The 23,979-nt window shown below is 43.3% G+C and overlaps 2 protein-coding genes across 2 annotated transcripts; one reads left to right on the forward strand and one right to left on the reverse strand.

Annotated features, from left to right (window-relative positions):
• Positions 1-6,452: 6,452 nt before the first annotated feature.
• LOC135522590 (OTU domain-containing protein 1-like) lies at positions 6,453-8,271 on the reverse strand. Its single transcript, XM_064949008.1, has one exon. It carries the CDS (start codon positions 7,906-7,908, stop codon positions 6,538-6,540), a length of 1,371 nt encoding a protein of 456 aa, XP_064805080.1. The 5' UTR covers positions 7,909-8,271; the 3' UTR covers positions 6,453-6,537.
• A 6,548-nt stretch (positions 8,272-14,819) lies between these two features.
• LOC135522591 (homeobox protein AKR-like) lies at positions 14,820-20,399 on the forward strand. The gene is given in 4 exon segments (XM_064949010.1): positions 14,820-15,162; positions 16,904-17,136; positions 18,596-19,173; positions 19,175-20,399. Coding segments are annotated over 4 exon segments (933 nt in total). The 5' UTR covers positions 14,820-15,146; the 3' UTR covers positions 19,281-20,399.
• The last annotated feature ends 3,580 nt before the right edge of the window (positions 20,400-23,979 follow it).

A 23,979-nucleotide genomic window follows, 5' to 3' on the forward strand; every position in this document is an offset into this window, starting at 1 on the left:
TATATAGGCAGAGCAGAAAGGCACCGGCTGGTATATAGGCAGTGAGGAAAAGGTACAGGCTGGTATATAGGCAGTGAGGAAAAGGCACAGGCTGGTATATAGACAGTGAGGAAAAGGCACAGGCTGGTATATAGGCAGTGAGGAAAAGGCACCGGCTGGTATATAGGCAGAGAGGAAAAGGTACAGGCTGGTATATAGGCAGAGCAGAAAGGCACCGGCTGGTATATAGGCAGTGAGGAAAAGGTACAGGCTGGTATATAGGCAGTGAGGAAAAGGCACAGGCTGGTATATAGGCAGTGAGGAAAAGACACAGGCTGGTATATAGGCAGTGAGGAAAAGGCACCGGCTGGTATATAGGCAGAGAGGAAAAGGTACAGGCTGGTATATAGGCAGTGCGGAAAAGGCACCGGCTGGTATATAGGCAGAGAGGAAAAGGTACAGGCTGGTATATAGGCAGTGAGGAAAAGGCACAGGCTGGTATATAGGCAGTGAGGAAAAGGCACCGGCTGGTATATAGGCAGTGAGGAAAAGGCACCGGCTGGTATATAGGCAGTGAGGAAAAGGTACAGGCTGGTATATAGGCAGTGAGGAAAAGGCACCGGCTGGTATATAGGCAGAGAGGAAAAGATACCTGCTGGTATATAGGCAGTGAGGAAAAGGCACCGGCTGGTATATACGCAGAGAGGAAAAGGCACCGGCTGGTATATAGGCAGTGAGGAAAAGACACAGGCTGGTATATAGGCAGAGCAGAAAGGCACCGGCTGGTATATACGCAGAGAGGAAAAGATACCTGCTGGTATATAGGCAGTGAGGAAAAGGCACCGGCTGGTATATAGGCAGAGAGGAAAAGATACCTGCTGGTATAAACACAGAGAGGAAAAGATACCTGCTGGTATATAGGCAGTGAGGAAAAGATACCTGCTGGTATATAGGCAGTGAGGAAAAGATACCTTCTGGTATATAGGCAGTGAGGAAAAGATACCTTCTGGTATATACGCCGAGAGGAAAAGATACCTGCTGGTATATACGCCGAGAGGAAAAGATACCTGCTGGTATATAGGCAGTGAGGAAAAGATACCTTCTGGTATATACGCCGAGAGGAAAAGATACCTGCTGGTATATACGCAGAGAGGAAAAGATACCTGCTGGTATATAGGCAGTGAGGAAAAGGAACCGGCTGGTATATACGCAGAGAGGAAAAGATACCTGCTGGTATATAGGCAGTGAGGAAAAGGCACCGGCTGGTATATAGGCAGTGAGGAAAAGGCACCGGCTGGTATAAACACAGAGAGGAAAAGATACCTAATGGTATATAGGCAGTGAGGAAAAGATACCTTCTGGTATATAGGCAGTGAGGAAAAGGCACCGGCTGGTATATAGGCAGTGAGGAAAAGATACCTGTTGGTATATAGGCAGTGAGGAAAAGGCACCGGCTGCTATAAACACAGAGAGGAAAAGATACCTGTTGGTATATAGGCAGTGAGGAAAAGACACCTGCTGGTATATACGCAGAGAGGAAAAGATACCTGCTGGTATATACGCAGAGAGGAAAAGATACCTGCTGTTATATAGGCAGTGAGGAAAAGGCCTCGGCTGGTATATACGCAGAGAGGAAAAGATACCTGCTGGTATATAGGCAGAGAGGAAAAGATACCTGCTGGTATATAGGCAGTGAGGAAAAGGCACCGGCTGGTATATACGCAGAGAGGAAAAGATACCTGCTGGTATATAGGCAGTGAGGAAAAGGCACCGGCTGGTATATACGCAGAGAGGAAAAGATACCTGCTGGTATATAGGCAGTGAGGAAAAGGCACCGGCTGGTATATACGCAGAGAGGAAAAGATACCTGCTGGTATATAGGCAGTGAGGAAAAGGCACCGGCTGGTATATAGGTAGTGAGGAAAAGGCACAGGCTGGTATATACGCAGAGAGGAAAAGATACCTGCTGGTATATAGGCAGTGAGGAAAAGGCACCGGCTGGTATATACGCAGAGAGGAAAAGATACCTGCTGGTATATAGGCAGTGAGGAAAAGGCACCGGCTGGTATATACGCAGAGAGGAAAAGATACCTGCTGGTATATAGGCAGTGAGGAAAAGGCACCGGCTGGTATATAGGTAGTGAGGAAAATGCACCGGCTGGTATATAGGTAGTGAGGAAAAGGCACCGGCTGGTATACAGGTAGTGAGGAAAAGGCACCGGGTGGTATATACGCAGAGAAGAAAACATACCTGCCGGTATATTGGTAGACAGGAAAAGGCACCTGCTGGTACATAGGCAGTGAGGAAAATGCACCGGCTGGAAGATAGGAAGAGAGGAAAACATACCTGCTGGTATATATATAGAGAGGAAAAGCTAGTGTTTTTTGTGCATAAAAAAAATTGTATCCACATGACTGCAGAATTACATCATAACAGTTTACAGCCGCTGTTCGTATTATTTTGGAGTCAGGGGAAATAAAACATGCGGCCATAAAATAGCCAAAGATACACAAGTCAAACCAGACTGTACATGTTCAAAATAATACGTATATATATAAATATATATAAATATAAAAAGTATTACAATAGTAAAAGAAGCCAACAAACGATTTGGGAAAAAGTAGACACAAGGTAACTTATCCAAGGCGTGCCTCAAGGGGACGACTGTGACCGTTATGTGTCGGGGTGTCCTGACTTTGGGGTTAAGGCTACCTAAAGCAAACATTCCTTTGGACATAACAGTTAGGCCTACTGTTTGTGCATTGATGCTACGTGAAGGCAAAAGTATCTAAGGATAATTTGATTCTATACTGTGCAACGTTTCAATCAACCCTGTGAAACAAGTCAATTGAGGGGTCTATAACGCCATCTAATGGTTATGCACGGGAATAAAGCAAACTATAAAACCAGAACTTTTATTGTCACTTCTGGAGATAGAAAAAGCCGAGGTCACCCAGATTCCATGTCTAGTGTGTGTGTGAACTTGCACGGGGATTAAAATAACGTCAGCAAAACAGAGTAAAATGTGTAAATAGAACACCAAATGTGTTATTTCAATTGTTCAGTTTGCGCTCCAACACCTTACAAAGGCCCAAAGCTGAACAACACACTAACTTTAACACTTATAACTTAAAACCCAATAAATCATCTCCAGAAGAGTAGACCTAAGTGCACACTGTAAAAAAGGGGGACGGCACTGTTGTTCATCTGAAAGTGCCTTTTCTAATCGTTATGATCCAAAATTAGGCTTTGGTTCGTTCAACCTGTTCTATTAAATTTGTCTGAAATTAAATAACGAATTCAACAGATCAATGTGATTTTTTTTTTTTTTATTGAATGAAAGCTTCTAAATTGCTTTCAACACCTCATGTGAATTCGCCTTGCATGGCAGTGGGTGTAATGTAGTGGTCGCAGAAGAGTTGGAGTCGTGGCGTATTTGGGTGCGTGGCTTTCAGTTGTTGTTTTTTGGGCCACCTGTGAGAGTTAATGTCATTCTAGGTAATGTGTTGATTTTTTATATATCATTATTGTCATTATTGGTTGTGTTTCTTATTTTGTATTATGTTGTTTATATATTGAAACACTCACACTCTGAACTTGCTTCCCGCACGTCTCAGTGCACACCGTTACAATTATATGTTCACTGCCAGCACTGAATCTTAAATGATATTTGCGTAAGTACTATGATATTAAAGGGGCTGGCAAGGTTTCCATTGACGAGATGGTCACCACTTGGTTACAATATTGTAAACAGTACATGTGAAAGTCTTCTGAAAATAAAGTGTTTGGAGTCCAGCTTGGTTAAGAGGACATTTATTTAATTGTTTGTATCCAATTGAAGAAATTTGGATAGCTAATCCCAATGTGAAAATTAAACTTGGTACAACATTAAAAATGGGTTGTATATAAACTCTGAAGAAAAGTGTCCTCTCATTGTCAACTGTGTTTATTTTCAACAAACTTAACATGTGTAAATATTTGTATGACCATAACAAGATTCAACAACTGAGACATACAGTAAACTGAACAAGTTCCACAGACATGTGACTAACAAAAATGGAATAAAGTGTCCCTGAACAAAGGGGGGTCAAAATCAAAAGGAATAGTCAGTATCTGGTGTGGCCACCAGCTGCATTAAGTACTGCAGTGCATCTCCTCCTCATGGACTGCACCAGATTTGCCAGTTCTTGCTGTGAGATGTTAACCCACTCTTCCACCAAAAAAACCTGCAAGTTCCCAGACATTTCTGGGGGGAATGGCCCTAGCCCTCACCCTCCGATCCAACAGGTCCCAGACATGCTCAATTGGATTGAGATCTGGGCTCTTCGATGGCCATGGCAGAACACGGACATTCCTGTCTTGCAGGAACTCATGCACAGAACGAGCAGTATGGCTGGTGGCAGTGTCATGCTGGAGGGTCATGTCAGGATGAGCCTGCAGGAAGGGTACCACATGAGAGAGGAAAATGTCTTCCCTGTAACGCACGTGTTGAGATTGCCTGCAATGACAACAAGCTCAGTCCGATGATGCTGTGACATACCGCCCCAGACCATGACGGACCCTCCACCTCCAAATCGATCCTGCTCCAGAGTACAGGCCTGTGTAACGCTCATTCCTTCAACGATAAATGCAAATCCGAACATCACCCTGGTGAGACAAAAGTGCGACACGTCAGTGAAGAGCGCTTTTTGCCAGACCTGTCTGGTCCAGCAACGGTGGGTTTGTGCCCATAGGTGACATTGTTGACAGAGATGTCTGGTGAGAACCTGCCTTGCAACAGGCCTACAAGCCCTCAGTCCAGCGTTTCTCAGCCTATTGCGGACAGTCTGAGCACTGATGGAGGGATTGTGCATTCCTGGTGTAACTCGGGCAGTTGTTGTTGCCATCCTGTACCTGCCCCGCAGGTGTGATGTTCGGATGTACTGGTCCTGTGCAGGTGTTGTTACACGTAGTCTGCCACTGCGAGGATGATCAGCTGTCCGTCCCGTCTCCCTGTAGCGCTGTCTTAGGCGTCTCACAGTACGGACATTGTAATTTATTGCCCTGGCCACATCTGCAGTCCTCATGCCTCCTTGCAGCATGCCTAAGGCATGTTCATGCAGATGAGCAGGGACCCTGGGCATCTTTCTTTTGGTGTTTTTCAGAGTCAGTGGAAAGGCCTCTTTAGTGTCCTAAGTTTGCTCATTAATTGTTTATGGTTCATTGAACAAGCATGGGAAACAACCCTTTACAATGATCTGTGAAGTTATTTGGATATTTACGAATTATCTTGAAAAGACAGGATCCTGAAGAAGGGACATTTATTTTTTGCTGAGTTTAGTTTGAATTAATGGTATTTATTAGGTTTAACTAAAGGGGAAAGTTAAGTTGAGTGTTGAATGAAATAGGTTACAACTTGAAATATTGGTTTGTTAATAATCAAATAAAACTGTTGGCATTGAATCATAAACTGAACAAAAATATTAACGCAACATGCAACAATTTCAAAGATTTTACTGAGTTTACAGTTCATAGAAGGAAATCAGTCAATTTAAATGAATTAATTAGGCCCTAATCTATGGATCTCATATGACTGGGCAGGCGGGCAGCCATGGGTGGGCCTGGGACGGCATAGGCCCACCCACTTGGGAGCCAGGTCCACCCACTGGGGAGCCAGGCCCAGCCAATCAGAAAGAGTTTGTCCACACGAAAGGGCAGACAGAAATACTCAGCAGCAATGCGTTTGCATTGCAGCATTGCGTTGCAGAGGCAGTTGCAGAGTGTTCTGTGTGGGGGAAACGTTGGATTTATCGAACGTATGCATCAAACTGTATATGTAGACGGCCTGACAGAAACGGTAGCAGAAGGTGAATGTTGAACTTTTGTTGCACACCTATCCAGGTGATGTTGAGTAACATTTTGCGGAATGACGCTGTCGGTGTGATCAAGGCGTTATTGTCCCCAGCACAAAGTGCACCTGTGTAATGATCATGCTGTTTAATCAGCTTCTTGATATGCCATATCTGTCAGGTGGATAGATTATTTTGGCAAAGGAGAAATGCTCACTAACAGGGATGTAAACACATTTTTGCACAAAACTGGAGAGAAATAAGCTTTTTGTCCATATGGAACATTTCTGGGATCTTTTATTTCAGCTCATGAAACATGGGACCAACACTTTATGTGTAGCTTTTATAATTTTGTTCAGTATAGATGTCTATTTAACCAGTTGACACCATTTTTCTTTAGGTTGATACAGAGTAATTCCAACCCATTCACTTCAAACAAAATACATCAATGTATGGGAAATAATACAAGCTCCTTCAAGCATCACTTGGAACTAACATTTTGTTGTTTAGTCTATTTACAACACAACATTTTGAAATATAACATGTGCGTGCACTGCACTTCAATTCGGGTACAATACAAAACTTAGAAAATGTCATTAAGGCAATGTTGAAGTCACAGATACACAGAATCAAAGTGCAATCGGTTTAAAGAGAAAGAGAGAGTGAGAGAGAGAGAGAGAGAGAGAGGCTGATTAACATTTGAATGCAGCAGTTGAATAACTATTGGTTTCAAATGTGACCGTTTTGCTCAATGTACATCTTAGACAGTGATGCTGCCATCGACTTGGCCAGCTCTTCGTCCCGTTTCCTTTGCATCTGAGAGTGATGAAACCACTCATCATACTCTGGGTTGGCCACACACCTGTCCAGCAAGACATCATAGTGTCCGTTGCTGAGCCAACTCAACCAGACAGCGGGTTTGGACGAATCATCTTCCCCCAGGTAGTGCACCATGGTTGAAACCGTGGGACTCTCCAAGCTACCTCCTGTGGTTAGGTAAATGTTCACATTCAACATCTGACTCATCGCCAGAAGCTCCGGATAGCCCGCCCAGGCGCCGTCCTGAGCTGCATTGATCAAGAACTCCCCGACATCTCCCTCAATGATGGGGTTAAACTCATCCAGGTGGTCGGCGATATGGTGCATTGTCTGCTCTCTCAGCTCGCTGTGCATAGACTGCTCTCCATAGGCGGCTTTGCACACCGCCCTGTACAGACAGTTGCCGTCAGGGATGATGTGGAATCTGTACTTGTGTGCACTCTCCTCAAGGTACTTGTTCTGTTTCTCCACCTCCGCTATGTAGCACGTCACCTTGTCGTTGATGTCGCCCCTTTTTGCATCTCTCCGCGGAGACGGCTCCTGTAGGACACGGAGCTCAAAGAGCTGCGCCTCGCCTGATGGAGAGTCCAGGTCTGAGTATTCACTGTCATTTTTACTTTCACGGGAGTTTCCGATATTCTGGCCTAAATGGGTCGACTGCGCCTCTAAGTTCTGATGGCGTTTTGGGTTCACAATGTCACTTGTAACGGGTTTTCCCTTCCCATTTGCCATGTTCATTCTCTCTCCACACTTTCTGTAACTTGGTCCATCGTTCTTGTCAACGTTTATCAGGTTATTTTCACATTCCACGTTTTGACTATCACTGAGTAGATCCCCTCTACCTCTCAAGTGATCAATGAAGTCCACAATCAAGTCTGTGTCCAAATGATCATCTCGGTCACGCGCCTGAATCACAACATCTTGCGAATATGAGTCCGACGGAGGCCGTTTTGTCTGGGTCTCCTTTATGATGTGCACTGGTACGTATCTCTCAACTCCGTCAGGCCGACGAATGATTATCTCTGCGGTAGAAGTGTAGTAGACTGGCTTCATGGAAGCAGCCTCGTAACATGAAAAAGCAGCGGGCATGTTTGCGGTAGATTGAGTCTCTCCTACCGGATTCCCGTTGGTCACTGTTGGAGTAAGCCCACTCGGTTTATTATTTGCAGAGTTCGTTGTTGTCCTGGGCAAATGGTCAGTAATGGTACCACTTGTGATAGTTATCGGAACTTTGCGAGAGGATCCGGGATAGTGTGTCAACGCACTGCTGTACAACTGCATTTTGGAAGACTCGCCTTTATACAAAACGCTAGAGCCCCAAGTGTTACGGAAAGATGACAACAAAGGCCCAAAATACACCCTGTCATCAATAACAGCTAAGTTGTAGGATACGTTTCCATGGATCCAGTGTCTTGTACCCGTTGTCACTCATAGGACCGATTTTAGCCATCTTGCGTCAGCGTAGTCTCCCTAAATTTAGACCTGAAAAGTGTAACCGGACACTCTCCGCTTCGTCTCCCCTCATAGCCAACTGTTGAAGTAGTTGTACATAGAGCAGTAATGACCACAGCGAGGGAATTAAAATGTTTTGATGTGTCACAGTACACTCTCGGAAGTTCTCTAGTTCCAGTCGGCCGAGTCAGGGCGGCGTCGCCAATCTGGAATGCGCAAAGCGTGCCAAAAGCTACATCAATATTAAGCGCACGGATATGCGGAAAAATGACTCACAACCCTCATTACTTCCTGAGAGTGAAGCGAGGTCCCGTCCTTGAAAGGATTGTAATGCCATGTATGTTTTATATCCCGATTGTTGTAATTCTATTCAATACAGCCTAATACATGTTATATTCATTAGCTTTTAAGTGGTTATTTGCCAATGTAGACTACTGTGCTTAAAAACTTCAGTCATTATTTGTTTTTGTCCGTTTACAGTACGGAAAACACAGTATGGGAAAATATATGTTAGACAATCTGTTATGACACTATTATTGGGGGCGGCGGGTAGTTTACTGGTTCGTGGGTTGGGCTAGGAACTGAAAGGTTGCTAGATTGAATCCCTGAGCTGACAAGGTGAAAATATGTCGTTCTGCCCCTGAACAAGGTAGTTATAACCCACTGTTCCTAGGCCGTCACTGTAAATAATAATTTGTTCTTAACTGACTTGCCTAGTTTAAAAAAAAGAAAAACATGTTGTGCACAATCTTTCATCAATATGTTATAGATCCCTATTAGGCCTACCTGACCTGTATTGTATAACCTGAATTAAACCACGTTACGCATGGTCTTGAAATAGACATTACTCATCTCCATTTCAACCAGCTAACATGTGTCATTGCATGTCAACTCAAGGGAAAGCTTGTGAACGAGCTATTTGATATGTATAAATAGGTTAATCAAACTGTTACCCCTAAACTTTCCTGTTAGGTAAATGGCAAATGGCAGGTATAGTTTTGAGGCTACCTGTTTTTATGCTCTTTCCAGCGCCATTGTTGTCGTTGTCAAGTGAACATTTTTTGGGGGGCATAACAAGGAGTTGACATGATAGCGCAAACATACTGCCAGTATTTTTTTAATTACAATGTACAATTGTTTTAAACATCGAAAGCAGAGCTATGCAAACTACACAATATGAATGTATTTTCTGTAGGCCTTTTTGTCTATGGGGCAGAAAAGCTAATTAGCATGCATCAAATTGCATCCAATTTTAGCATTTGGTATGTTGTTCATTTAGAAAAACACTTCATATTATGAATTCACTGAGATGTAATCATATTCGAAATTAACATTATACCAAATGAAATTGTCACTTTTAATATTATCAGATACTGTATATAATGACGATATGGTCTTGTCTCCAAATTAACAATGTGAGTAGTTTTCCCAAAGGAGGGAAGGCCGTAAACATACCGATATTCCAGCGTGGACAGATTTTGACGGGAGTGGACCCTCTCCCTTCGCCTCTTAATTTCTGATAGTATTCTTACGAAAAGTGCAATGTGTAGTTATCGCCAGCAGAGAGCAGCCCTGTACTTTGTCTGTGCTTTTCACGATGACGTCATCGTGTGCACAGTATTCTGGTAAGGTACCGATTTTAATACCATAGGGGGTGGCGGCACGGGCCCTTTAAACATTGTGCCGTCCTCACATGGCCAGTGGACACGATTTAGCACTTTCTGACCCCTAGTTACAGAAAGAAAAGCAACAAAGTAACAGATTGTGTTGAATAGGAATAGGGGTGATCCCTTTTCACTGTGTTGCTTTCCATGGCCCCTCCCCAAGAGCCTAATATGCCTACAGAGTATATTGTTTCCTGGATAATCAATTATTATCAAATGTAGGCTACCTATATGCTATAACATATCCACACTGGAGGTAGAATTGGGTCATATTTGTTGTGAGATGTTGATCAATGACATTTCAACCGTTTTTATCACTGTCACCACTGATAAATCCACCATAATTGAGAATTTCAATAAGCATTTTTCTATGGCTGGCCATGCTTTCCACCTGGCTACTCCTACCCCGGTCAACAGCACTGCACCCCCCACAGCAACTCGCCCAAGCCTTCCCCATTTCTCCTTCTCCCAAATCCGTTCAGCTGATGTTCTGAAAGAGCTGCAAAATCTGGACCCCTACAAATTAGCCGGGCTAGACAATCTGGACCCTTTCTAAAATTATCTGCCGAAATTGTTGCCACCCCTATTACTAGCCTGTTCAACCTCTCTTTCGTGTCGTCTGAGATCCCCAAAGATTGGAAAGCAGCTGCGGTCATCCCCCTCTTCAAAGGGGGGGGGACACTCTTGACCCAAACTGCTACAGACCTATATCTATCCTACCATGCCTTTCTAAGGTCTTCGAAAGCCAAGTCAACAAACAGATTACCGACCATTTCGAATCTCACCATACCTTCTCTGCTATGCAATCTGGTTTCAGAGCTGGTCATGGGTGCACCTCAGCCACGCTCAAGGTCCTAAACGATATCTTAACCGCCATCGATAAGAAACATTACTGTGCAGCCGTGTTCATTGATCTGGCCAAGGATTTCGACTCTGTCAATCACCACATCCTCATTGGCAGACTCGACAGCCTTGGTTTCTCAAATGATTGCCTCGCCTGGTTCACCAACTACTTCTCTGAGTTCAGTGTGTCAAATCGGAGGGTCTGCTGTCCGGACCTCTGGCGGTCTCTATGGGGGTGCCACAGGGTTCAATTCTTGGACCGACTCTCTTCTCTGTATACATCAATGAGGTTGCTCTTGCTGCTGGTGAGTCTCTGATCCACCTCTACGCAGACGACACCATTCTGTATACCTCTGGCCCTTCTTTGAACACTGTGTTAACAACCCTCCAGGCAAGCTTCAATACCATACAACTCTCCTTCCATGGCCTCCAATTGCTCTTAAATACAAGTAAAACTAAATGCATGCTCTTCAACCGATCGCTACCCGCACCTGCCCGCCTGTCCAACATCACTACTCTGGATTGCTCTGATTTGGAATACGTGGACAACTACAAATACTTAGGTGTCTGGTTAGACTGTAAACTCTCCTTCCAGCCCCATATCAAATATCTCCAATCCAAAGTTAAATCTAGAATTGGCTTCCTATTTCGCAACAAAGCATCCTTCATTCATGCTGCCAAACATACCCTTGTAAAACTGACCATCCTACCAATCCTCGACTTTGGCGATGTCATTTACAAAATAGCCTCCAATACCCTACTCAACAAATTGGATGCAGTCTATCACAGTGCAATCCGTTTTGTCACCAAAGCCCCATATACTACCCACCATTGCGACCTGTACGCTCTCGTTGGCTGGCCCTCGTTTCATACTCGTCAACATACCCACTGGCTCCATGTTATCTACAAGACCCTGCTAGGTAAAGTCCCCCCTTATCTCAGCTCGCTGGTCACCATAGCATCTCCCACCTGTAGCACACGCTCCAGCAGGTATATCTCTCTAGTCACCCCCAAAACCAATTCTTTCTTTGGCCGCCTCTCCTTCCAGTTCTCTGCTGCCAATGACTGGAACAAACTACAAAAAGCACTGAAACTGGAAACACTTATCTCCCTCACTAGCTTTAAGCACCAACTGTCAGAGCAGCTCACAGATTACTGCACCTGTACATAGCCCACCTATATTTTAGCCAAAACAACTACCTCTTTCCCTACTGTATTTAATTTATTTATTTATTTATTTAGCTCCTTTGCACCCTATTATTTTTATTTCTACTTTGCACATTCTTCCATTGCAAATCTACCATTCCAGTGTTTTACTTGCTATATTGTATTTACTTTGCCACCATGGCCTTTTTTTGCCTTTACCTCCCTTATCTCACCTCATTTGCTCACATCGTATATAGACTTGTTTATACTGTATTATTGACTGTATGTTTGTTTTACTCCATGTTTAACTCTGTGTTGTTGTATGTGTCGAACTGCTTTGCTTTATCCTGGCCAGGTTGCAATTGTAAATGAGAACTTGTTCTCAACTTGCCTACCTGGTTAAATAAAGGTGAAATAAAAATAAATAAATAAAAATTTACCCATTCAAAAAGAGAGCCTGAAGTTTGCTGAATTCCCAATGTGTTATCACTGACTTCAACCATCTAAAAGCACAAATTCCAATGGAAAACCATGTCTGATTTTTGGTTTAGTTGTCATCTAAATGTGTTATCACTGCACTTTCAATCATTTAAAGCACAGCAAGTTAAAATGGGAATATAATGTCAGATATTTAGTATTTTTTTTATAACAACTTAAAGCGACAATATGTAACTTTTTTGGGCAACCTAACCAAATTTACATAGAAATATGAGTTATAGATCTGTCATTTTTAATTGAAAGAAAGTTTTAGAAGCGGTATATATGTTCTATGTGCAGTAATTCTATGCGTCCCATTCATTTAATGTTGTTTAAGCGTCTTTTACTTTTGGTTTTGTACACAGCTTCAAACAGCTGACAATACAATATGTTGGGAAAATGAAAAGATATTTCACAGCAATATAGAAGGTACAATGATTCTCTACATATTGTTTTTTTTGCCACCAAGCAATGGAGGAGCGATATCTGCACATTGCACATTTATGTGTTATCACTGTGTTTTATCTATTAGCGCAACCAAATGACCAGGATTGCAGTTGAGATTACATTAAAAGTACTTAGTGAATGTGATCAATCCTGTTTGAGAATCTGTGCAGATTATTACAGCATTTGTGAAGATCTCCACAGGCCTGCGACCTTGCATGCTATCTTGAACATGCAGGCTTTCTATGATTACATAAGAAGATATTTATAGTTACAGTAACCTCAAAATGTGGCCATGGATACATTGATACAGCACCTTCAACTATTTATATTTGGTTGCGTTGACAACCAAACATAATTCAATATCCAGTTGGGCTACAAATGAATAATTGAGAAGTTGGATTCACGTCTGCATCTCAACCAAAACTCATAGTTAAAGAATAGGACTAAATCAAATCTAACTTTTAAATGCACTTTAAATACAGTTGATTTAGTCCTATTCTTTAACTTAGATTTTTGGTTGAGATGGAGACGTGAACCCAACATATTAATGATTTAGTTGTAGATTAAATTTGAAATCAACCAAAGCTTGAAACCTTAGTCCTATATGTACTGTCTAGTTTTAGTTGAACCCTGGGTTGAATTGAAACAATGGCTGTTGATGACTTTGCAAATGCTATAATAGGACAAAATAGTATAATTAATAACTGTATGACTTATAAAGAATGGTTACATTTCATTTGCTTTCTTAAACCAACCTTTTGGAATGACTTCAAACGCAACAGTGAATTTATTTCGTTTTTATGTGGAGATCTCTCAATAATCATTCTCGCGATAGCGCATTGGTAGTCGTCAGTGACACATGTCAAAGCTTGGTCAAAACCCTGGATAGGAGACCAAAGGGAGAGCTGTAGATAGATCAACTCTCCAGTAGGAGGTGATGCCCAGCCTATAGTTTTTTTCTGATAGTGGATATAATGTTGAAACGCTGATGTTGTTTAAAAGGTGCAAATTCAACATATTTTAGGTTTGTCTATGTTGAAAATTGGTTACCATGATGACATAATCCTGTGGTTGAACTCTCCCCCTCAAAACAGTTGAAGTTGATGTCTTTTTAAAAATCCAGACTATTTTCCACGTAAATTCCATGTCACACAAAATATGTTGACAAATTACGTTGAAACAACGTTGATTCAACCAGTTTGGAAATGATGCAAAATATGTATTGATTTATTTAGGCAATCACTCTCAAATGGTATTGAATAGATCAATCCTTAAGGCTGACATTGGATATTAGCCTATCCCTGTTGACAAATTGACAACCATCACATTTGTTTCATAATGCATTAGCTAATGAAATAATTAATATGCTAATGAGGCTCGGCTATTTATGAAAACATGGACACAGAAATTGATACAGGAATAGACTAGCCAATTAGAGAAGCCGTGTATGAAATACTGATGAGAAGTAGCCCTGCCATGCTGCGGTTGTGTTCAACATTGTTCCCTAAAACTGCTGCAAGATCTTCAATGCCCTTAGCTTCCATACCTACAGCTACGCATTTCAATTATAGCCCTACATTTGTAACATAAAAGTAGAATATATTCTAGCGGATGTTCGGCGAGATTGTGTTCACGTCAATGCAGAAGTAGATTTATGCAACCACTCCCAAATGCTATTTGAATTGATCAATGCAGGCATAAAATCGCTGACAGTCCTTACGGCTGACATTGGATATTAGCCTATCCCCGTTGACAAATTGACAACCATCCCATTTGTTGCATAATGCATTAGCTAATGAAATAATGCATATGCTAATAGGGTTCTGCTATTTATATAAACATGGGCATAGAAATTGATACAATGAATAGACTAGCCAATCAGTCCGAAATACTGATGAGAAGTAGCCCTGCCATGCTGCGGTTGTTTGTTTTCAACATTGTGCACGAAAACTGCTGCAAGATCTCCAATGCCCTTAGCTTCCACGCCTACAGCTACGCATTTCAAGTATAGCCCTACGTATGTTAACATAAAGAGTAGAATATATTCGAGCGGTTGTTCGGTCAAATTGTGTATATGCCATTGCAAAAGCCATGCTGATGTCAAGAGATATTTTTTTTTTAGCTCTTCCCTTCTAAAGTGGGAGGATCTTTGTGCGTTCGAGTCACGCAGCTGTCAAAGATAGCTGTCACCCAGTTTCATGATCAAACACACATTGAATGAGAACGGCTTCGCCAAGTCGAGCAGCGGACTTCAGGTAGCCTACCCCTGGCATAAGTAGCCCATTGCACCTCAAACAATTGAAGAAGCCGAGGAACGGTTCTATGACTTGATTTATTTTCAATGAACGAAGCCGTTTAACCATTTGGAGTATAGGTGTGGAATATCCCGAGAAAAAGGATCTGCCAATTAAACGAATACAATTCGAGAAGAAGGGAAAAAAATTCTGCGCTCCTCTCGTGACCAACGTGAAAAGGGGATTTCTAACGGATATGAAGACAAAAAAGGGTAGGTCGCCTTTTTCCATTGGCGTGTCGATTTCGATAACACGCGTGTATCCAAAGATATATTGAGGGAGATCGCGCATAAGGCATTTCTCAATGCAAGCAACGCAGCCTATTGTTTGCTCCAGTCAAAACAGGGTCCCCCCTGTGTGCAGGCGGGCTGTCAAAATTGTTTTGCGTATATGCCTTTTGATTTAAACCGTTTCAAATGCAAGGAATTGTTATCTTTCAAGATTGACTAGTTAAAGGCATCGAGTAAATAACCATAACCATTTTGTTATACAATAGTGTTAGATCCTTTAACTTAATAGCTTACTCTGAAAACTTAGTTCATGATGAACAAGTTTCCAATTCCTAGCTAATTCCTTTAGGGTACATCTGGGTGGATTGGCTAAATTAGAGGGCATCTCTAAACCCTTACGTCACCGCGCATTTAGTTCATTAAAATGTATCAAATGTGTAGCCCCGACGATGCAGAGTAAGTTCCCTGTGCTAGTTTAGCTGCAACATGGTTTCATTATCTCGGTATACGTTGTATTATGTGCCACACTGTTGAATGAAATTAGATTGTGCGAAATTTGCAGCAGACTTCCAGAGCCCTGATTAAAAAAAATCGATTGGCACAGCGTTCAAATCCTGACCTCCTTTGTGAAGTTGCTGTTGGCTTTCATTCTGCGACGCTGCTCTCGCATTCTTCGACCTCGTGTTAGACTACACGAACTTCTACACATTGTTTTAAACTTAGAAATTCCTTAGGAGTAGAGCTTATAAAACAATCTCCCCCGGATGAGTAATAGACTACATTTTAAGTAAGAAATGAGTAACTCTTTCAAACATGTTCAAATTGTAGTGAAATAATGGTTCGACGAACAAGATTCTTTTGTTTAGTCTTGAGACGTTGACTTGCAACAAGTACCCCCTCCCCCTTCCTCATACAATCCTACATAATTACCTCATTCCAACTTCAATGTTTTTTAGTTAAAAAAAAAAATCGATTTCCCACCCCTATGCCAAGGACAAATATAGTGATATCCGGTACAGTATTTTGTTGACATGGAATGATGGACAACAGATGATGCCATGTTTTAGTTTTTACAATTTAAAACTTAAATAAGTCCATCTAAATGATTAAAGTTGCAACATTCAAAAATCAAACTTTTTTTTGTGTTATTTTCCAGATAAAATATCTATTTCAGGTTTTTGTCAAGGCTTGTGGTAAATAAACAATTTTGTATTAACTGCTTGATTAGGCTATTTAAAAAAAAAAAAAAAGAAACAAAGAAACAAATGGACTACAGATGTTTTTACAGCCTTGGGAATTGTCCCCCTGGAATAACTATTTCAGCTGTCTTGGGCCCTGCTGTAGCTTCCTGCACTGTGTCAGTGTCAACATGAAGAGGTGTTTGCTCAGTACAGTAGGCCTGCAGTATTTGTCGAGGCAGGTTTTATAACTGACACAGCATTGGAGCAGCCTGCCTTTGTGATGTCCCTCCTCTTCGCCCTCTCCACCCCCCCCTTCCTCCCTCTCTGTTCCACGAATCACATGGCTGAACATGACAGCTTGCTTCTGACACATCAGCTGCCTCAGCTAGAGAGCTAGCTTTTGGCACTGGGCTGTTGGAAGGTGGGTGGCTGACAGACCAGACAGACATACAGACAAGGGTGTGTTTGGGGGGGGGGGGGGGGATTCTGGGGAAATTCTGACTGACATTCTTTCACACATCCGTTCTTCTCTTCACACACAGGCATGATGACGTTGTCGGCCAGTGAGACGGACGAGGAGGACAGCATGGACGCCCCCCTGGACCTGTCATCCAGTACGGGAGGGAGCAGTGGGAAAAGGAAGCGGCGCGGGAACCTACCCAAGGAGTCAGTGCAGATCCTCAGGGACTGGCTATATGAGCATCGCTACAATGCCTACCCCTCTGAACAGGAGAAATCCCTGCTCTCCAAGCAGACACAGCTCTCCACACTACAGGTATGCTAACACCTTTTTTTGTTACATTTAACTAGGCAAGTCAGTTATGAACAAATTCTTATTTACAATGACAGCCTACCGGGGAACAGTGGGTTAACTGCCTTGTTCAAGGGGCAGAATGACAGATTTTTACCTTGTCAGCTCGGAGATTCAATCCAGCAACCTTTCAGTTACTAGGCCAACGCTCTAAACACTAGGCTACCTGCCGGCTACTCTGAACTCTCTAATGATCCTCATCGATTACATAAGGGGCCCTGTTCAAATACTTCAGCAATGCATCCTTCCTTCTTACCTTCCTTGAATTGCTTGCTTTCACTTACAGATCTCAAGGAAATGAGGAAGGAAGGATAGAATCAGAGGGCCAGAGTGACAGGCCTCAGTGTTCATAGGTTTACCACCAGATGACTAGTAGGTCTGTGGCATGCAAAACAAATGATTTGCCGGAAACGCAATGCACAAGGACCTTGTGTTGTAAAGTCCTATCGCGATTTTATGACACGTACGTAAACAAAGAGAGCATGATTGACACGTGGACAATGAACAGCTAGCAACCTTTCAAGGAAGCTTGATATTGCGACATTGTCCTGTGTCCCAAATGGCTCCCTGATTCCCTATGTCGTGCACTACTTTTGACAAGTGCCCACATGGTTTTTCCCTTAGGGTTCTGGTCAAATGTAATGCACATTGTAGGTAATAATAGGGTGCCATTTGGGGGACACACGGTGACTAGGAGGAACTAAGAACTCTGACTCGGCTCACTCACTCTGCTGGGTGGTTGGCGTGGGCTTGGCTGTAACGATCACACAGGAATTTCCCTCCCCCCCCCAGCCCTCTTCAAGCCCAGCTGTCTGAGAACAATACAGAGTCCTTTACATACTGAGAGCTCTAGGCTTTGAGCCATCCGTGGCTGATAATTGGCTGGGACAGAGAGGGAGAAGAGGGGGTGGGGGGAGGAGAGGGCAATAGAATTGGGGAGGGCAACAAGACCTTACAGCATACTTGTGTTACCTGCCATGATGGCTTTTCAAAGGCCTAGTTTGAGCTTCTTGATGAGCACAGAAGTAGAACCTTATATTTTCTTGTCTGTCGTACTGTGCTTTATAAGACATTAACGCAAGTAACAAAATAACATTAGTTGATGTGTAATTAGGTTGTCATAACAAGAGCTTTTAAAAATTGTCTATAGGTATGCCAGAATATATATGATCAAGAGGAAGTTGTGCATATCACATATGCTCGTAGATGTTTCAGATATGAGGCATGTTTTGCATACAACAGAAAAACAGCCATCTCACAATGTCATGCAAATATGTAAACGGTATGTAACCTGTTTTTATGTCATCGTGTGATATAAAGTATACTTTTGTGCTCTCCTTTTTTCCCCCTTGGCTTTTTTAAAAGTTTAAACTTGAAACTATACTATATACTTAAATAAATGTTGCAATTTGCTCTCCTTCAGGTTTGCAACTGGTTCATCAACGCACGTCGGCGGCTCCTCCCGGAGATGCTGCGTAAAGACGGTAAAGACCCTAACCGGTTCACCTTCTCCCGGAAAGGCAGCAAGGGAGGCGACGGGGGCTTCTCTGATTCCAGCTCTCAGTCACCAAAGCACGCCACGGGCCCCGAAGACAGCTACGACCAGCGGGCGCTGCACCCCTCCAGCTTCGAGGCAGGTCTCCCCAGCTCCGGCATCCTGCTGAAGGCCGTATCGTCCCCTAAGATGTCCCCCTCCTCCTCCCTGGGACCCGACACCACCGTGGCTCCCCGGCCCTCTGTCATCTGTCACACCACTGTTACCACCATGGCCATGCAGAAACAGGGCTCGAGCCCCCCCTCCTACCTCTCCTGCTTCCTCTCCAGCATTAACACAGATGGCAGTAGGGCCGCAGAGCTGCTGCATTCCACCACAGAGGCTCTGGGGCTCTTCAGATGCCGGGAGGAAGGGTTGGGCCTGGGCGCCCCGCCAGTGACCACCACCCACACCACCATGGAGTGTAACCTAAGCCCCCAGAGTGGACTCTTCAACACCCCTCCCCCCACCCCCAGACATCACACAGGACTTCAGTGGCTTCCAGCTCCTAGTGGATGTGGCCCTCAAGCGGGCGGCAGAGATGGAGCTGCAGGCTAAACAACTGGTGTCTTAAAGGGGAGGGGAAGAGAGATGACAACCCAGTTGTTGTTGTTGTCTCTAAATGAACTCCTCACATGAGTTCAGTGACTGTGCAACAAAGAACAAACACAACTCAACAAGCCTGATAACTTATATTTTTGGTATACATTGGTGTACAAAACTATATCAAGGTGCCTTGGCTGTTAGTTCTTTTTTTATTTTGTCATATGCGTGTATGTATGTATCTATGTGCATCTTTTTTGCACACAGGACCAAAAAGATTTACGGACAAAAAAAGCGCTGCCTGTCTTAAAACATTTCCTATGTATTTTACTAGAGCAAGGCATGAGGGCATACAAGTGTTCTGCAGGTGAGGGAGGGTGGTTCTCCTCACCTCCATTATGGGGTATGTAGTTTCACAAACCTATCCCCCATGGGATATGTAGTTTCCAGATGTGTTTCACGTTTTACATTTCAGAGATCAGTTTGCGATGGTTTCCACTCGGCCTTTCGCACAATAGGGCCGAGTTAGGGTCCCCATCCCTCATCTCAGTGTCTTAAAACGTACTTTGCTCTTGGGATCTATGAACTTTATCACTACTGTAGAAAGGGTTCTGTGTTTTTTTTTCATAAGAGTATAGTTTTTGTTTTCTTCTGACTTTTTTGTTTTTATACCTTTTGATATTTTATAAGAAAGTAAACCTCTCGTCTTTGTTTTGATTAAGTGTTTTCCTATACGAAGGGATCAGTCAGATGAACAATGTAGCAAGTTCCTAGTCTGAGCCTTCCTCCCCTCCTCACATAGTGTCTGCAGCCAAATTGGCACCCTATTCCCTATATAGTGCTCAAAAGTAGTGTACTATATAGGGAATAGGGTGCCAATTTGGGACACAACCTGTGTAGCGATGGCCAGTTAACTGGAAGAACAACACTAAATAAGATGTTTTTCATTTGTGAAGTCACCAGCAGCGGAAAAAAATAGAGCATTTTCTAAATCACCAAAAAGCATTTTATGTACAAAAAAAGGACCATGTTTGTGTACAGCGATTGTGACATGACGCCCAATGATGTGATTTCCTTTCATACTGTGCAATGTTTGTGGCAAATAAGGGGTCACATATGGGATTTAAATAAATAGTTGTTTTCTACTACGCTTGCCGTTTCACTGTTGTAGTCAATGTGATCGAGTGCTCCATCTAAGGATCAAGAATCTTTTCAGGCGATTGCCCACTAGAATCACGTAACAGCAGTAGCACAGAATGTAGAGCGATATGAGTTTCATCAATCATACATTAGTTCTACATGAAGAAAAAAGGCAGGGAGAGGACAGAAATAGCACTTTGATGTGTGTGCATGTGCCTGTGTTTCTACATGCGCTCTGTCTCGGTCTCATGAGTCATTCTATCCTGAGACATTCCTACGTGTGTGTGTTTGTGTGATAGGTTCACCAGAGCTCCGAGTTATTAGCATAATCCTGTATAAATTAGTACGAGAGAACAGCAGACGTTTAATCTGACAATTTAATCTTGGTTGTACAATCGTCTCAAATCAAACCGTGAAGGACCTCGGCGTTACTCTGGACCCTGATCTCTCTTTTGACGAACATATCAAGACTGTTTCAAGGACAGCTTTTTTTCCCATCTACGTAACATTGCAAAAATCAGAAACTTTCTGTCCAAAAATGATGCAGAAAAATTAATCCATGCTTACTTGTTACTTCTAGGTTAGACTACTGCAATGCTCTACTTTCCGGCTACCCGGATAAAGCACTAAATAAACTTCAGTTAGTGCTAAATGTTGCTGCTAGAATCCTGACTAGAACCCCAAAATGTGATCATATTACTCCATTGCTTGCCTCCCTAAACGTGGTTCCTGTTAAGGCAAGGGCTGATTTCAAGGTTTTACTGCTAACCTACAAAGCATTACATGGGCTTGCTCCTACCTATCTTTCTGATTTGGTCCTGCCGTACATACCTACACGTACGCTAAGGTCACAAGACGCAAGCCTCCTAATTGTCCCTAAAATTTCTTCGCAAACAGCTGGAGGCAGGGCTTTCTCCTATAGCGCTCCATTTTTATGTGAGACGCAGACTCGGTCGGTCTCAACCTTTATGTCTTTACTGAAGACTCCATCTCTTCAGTGGGTCATATGATTGAGTGTAGTCTGGCCCAGGAGTGTGAAGGTGAACGGAAAGGCTCTGGAGCACCCTTGCTGTCTCCGCCTGCCCGGTTCCCCTCTCTCCACTGGGATTCTCTGCCTCTAACCCTATTACAGGGGCTGAGTCACTGGCTTACTGGTGCTCTTTCATGCCATCCCTAGGAGGGTTGAGTCACTGACATGATCTTCCTGTCTGGGTTGCCCCCCCCCCCCCCTTGGGTTGTGCCGTGGCGGAGATCTTTGTGGGCTATACTCTGCCTTGTCTCAGGATGGTAAGTTGGTGGTTGAAGAAAACCCTCTAGTTGTGTGGGGACTGTGCTTTGGCAAAGTGGGTGGGGTTATAGCCTTCCTGTTTGGCCCTGTCCGGGGGTATCATCGGATGGGGCCACAGTCCCTCCTGACCCCTCCTGTCTCAGCCTCCAGTATTTATACTGCAGTAGTTTGTGTCGGGAGGGCTCGGGTCAGTTTGTTATATCTGAAGTACTTCTCCTGTCTTATCCGGTGTCCTGTGTGAATTTAAGTATGCTCTCACTAATTCTCCCTTTCTCTTGGAGGACCTGAGCCCTAGGACCATGCCTCAGGACTACCTGGCATGATGACTCCTTGCTGTCCCCAGTCCACCTGGCCATGCTGTTGCTCCAGTGTCAACTGTCCTGCCTGCGGCTATGGAATCCTGACCTCTTCACCGGACGTGCTACCTGTCCCAGACCCGCTGTTTTCAACTCTCTATTTACAGCAGGAGTGGTAGAGATACTCTTAAAGATCGGCTATGAATATCCAAATTACATTTACTCTTGAGGTGCTGACTTGCTGCACCCTCGACAGCTACTGTGATTATTATTATTTGACCATGCTGGTCATTTTATGAACATTAGAACATCTTGGCCATGTTCTGTTATAATCTCCCCCCGGCACAGCCAGAAGAGGATAGGCCACCCACTCTCTAGGTTTCTTTCTAGGTTTTGGCCTTTTTCGGGAGTTTTTCCTAGCCACCGTGCTTCTACACCTGCATTGCTTGCTGTTTTGGGTTTTAGGCTGGGTTTCTGTACAGCACTTTGAGATACAGTGGGGAGAACCAAGTATTTGGTACACTGCTGATTTTGCAGGTTTTTGGGTATGCACAAAAACACAAGAAAGGGAGAGCTCAACATTACATTTAAACAACCCAATCAGTGTGAGGAGTGAAGTCTGATGGGCATTGACTAGAGCAGTGAAGTCAGGTATAGTTTCTGACGTCGCTATGCTCATGATTGCTGAGAGGTGAGAGTCAGTAAGAGATGATCTGTGCCTTGACTTGTTATATTTCATCACTGAAAATGTCTGTTCACATACATAGGTTGGTGCAAACATCTCCTGAGCATGACTCATATTCTTTGGAAAGTTTTGTTCATCAGATGCATAGAACCTCGTCAGTGACATTGTTTTGAATACTTCTCCAATCACTGCATCAGACTGAAGACTGATAAGCTCAAGTTGCAGGTCAGTGGGAGCGTTATCCACATTGGAGGTGAAAGGAGAAGAAACCAACAGCATGTCATTTTCACACCCTTTTAAGCACCTTCCCCAAACTCAGCCATCTCACGTTCGTGTGGGAGGGGAGATCTGCATGACCCGACTGTCTCTTCCAACAATGAGACAAACTGCCTGTGGTTTAAAGATTTTTCTCTTATGAAGTTAACCACTTTAGTGACTGTATCCACAACGTGGCTCATTTTCAGAACACATTTGCAGAGCACCTCTAGATGAATAATTGTCTGATCTGGTTTCAGCTCAGCTACTTGATCTTGTATCCTTTTCAAAAGGCTTTTTCAAAATGTTTTTTTCCTGCAAGTTTGGGCACCCGTCAGTGATCAGACTGGATAACTTTTCTAAACTCAGTATCAGCTTGGCCACACACTTATGATCTTCCTCCAATAAATCTTTCCCTGTGGTTGTGCTCTTCATTGACTGCACTGAAGCGAGCTCCTCTGTCATTTCAAAGTCTGGGGTTACGCCTCGTAAGAATATCAACAACAGCCCTGTGCCACGTGCATCACTGCTCTCATCCAGGGCCAAGGAGAAATGAAATCCTTTACCTTGTCTTTCAACTGTTGTTCCACATTCTCTGCGATGCCCTCAACACGCCATGTCAACTGTTCATCTTGACAGGGAAACATTTTCAAACAGCTCTTTCTTGTCGAGCCAAAGTATTGCTGCAGAGTCAATTAAACATTATTTAATTAATTAGCCCTCAGCGAATGGCTTACTATGGTTAGCAATTTTTGTGGGACAGTACATTGCTAGCTCTTGCAATTCCGTCGTTTGCTGAATGCAGTTTTGTGAAAAGTCCTAGCTGCTTTTGCAACTGAGAAAGCAACTCTTTCGATGCACTTGCCCTCTGCTCAGAAGACATTCCTATATTTCCTTGCATGCTTCGTCTGGAAGTGTCGGGACAAGTTGTAGTCTTTCAAGACAGCGATGCTCACTTTGCACACTAAGCACACAGCTTTCCCTGAAACCTCAATAAAGAAATATTTCCATGTCCACTCTTACTGGAACACCCTACATTCATTGTCTGCTTTCCTTTTCTTTGAAA

This window comes from Oncorhynchus masou, chromosome 30 (assembly GCF_036934945.1).
Source record: "Oncorhynchus masou masou isolate Uvic2021 chromosome 30, UVic_Omas_1.1, whole genome shotgun sequence".
In the NCBI taxonomy this organism is placed as follows: domain Eukaryota; kingdom Metazoa; phylum Chordata; class Actinopteri; order Salmoniformes; family Salmonidae; genus Oncorhynchus; species Oncorhynchus masou.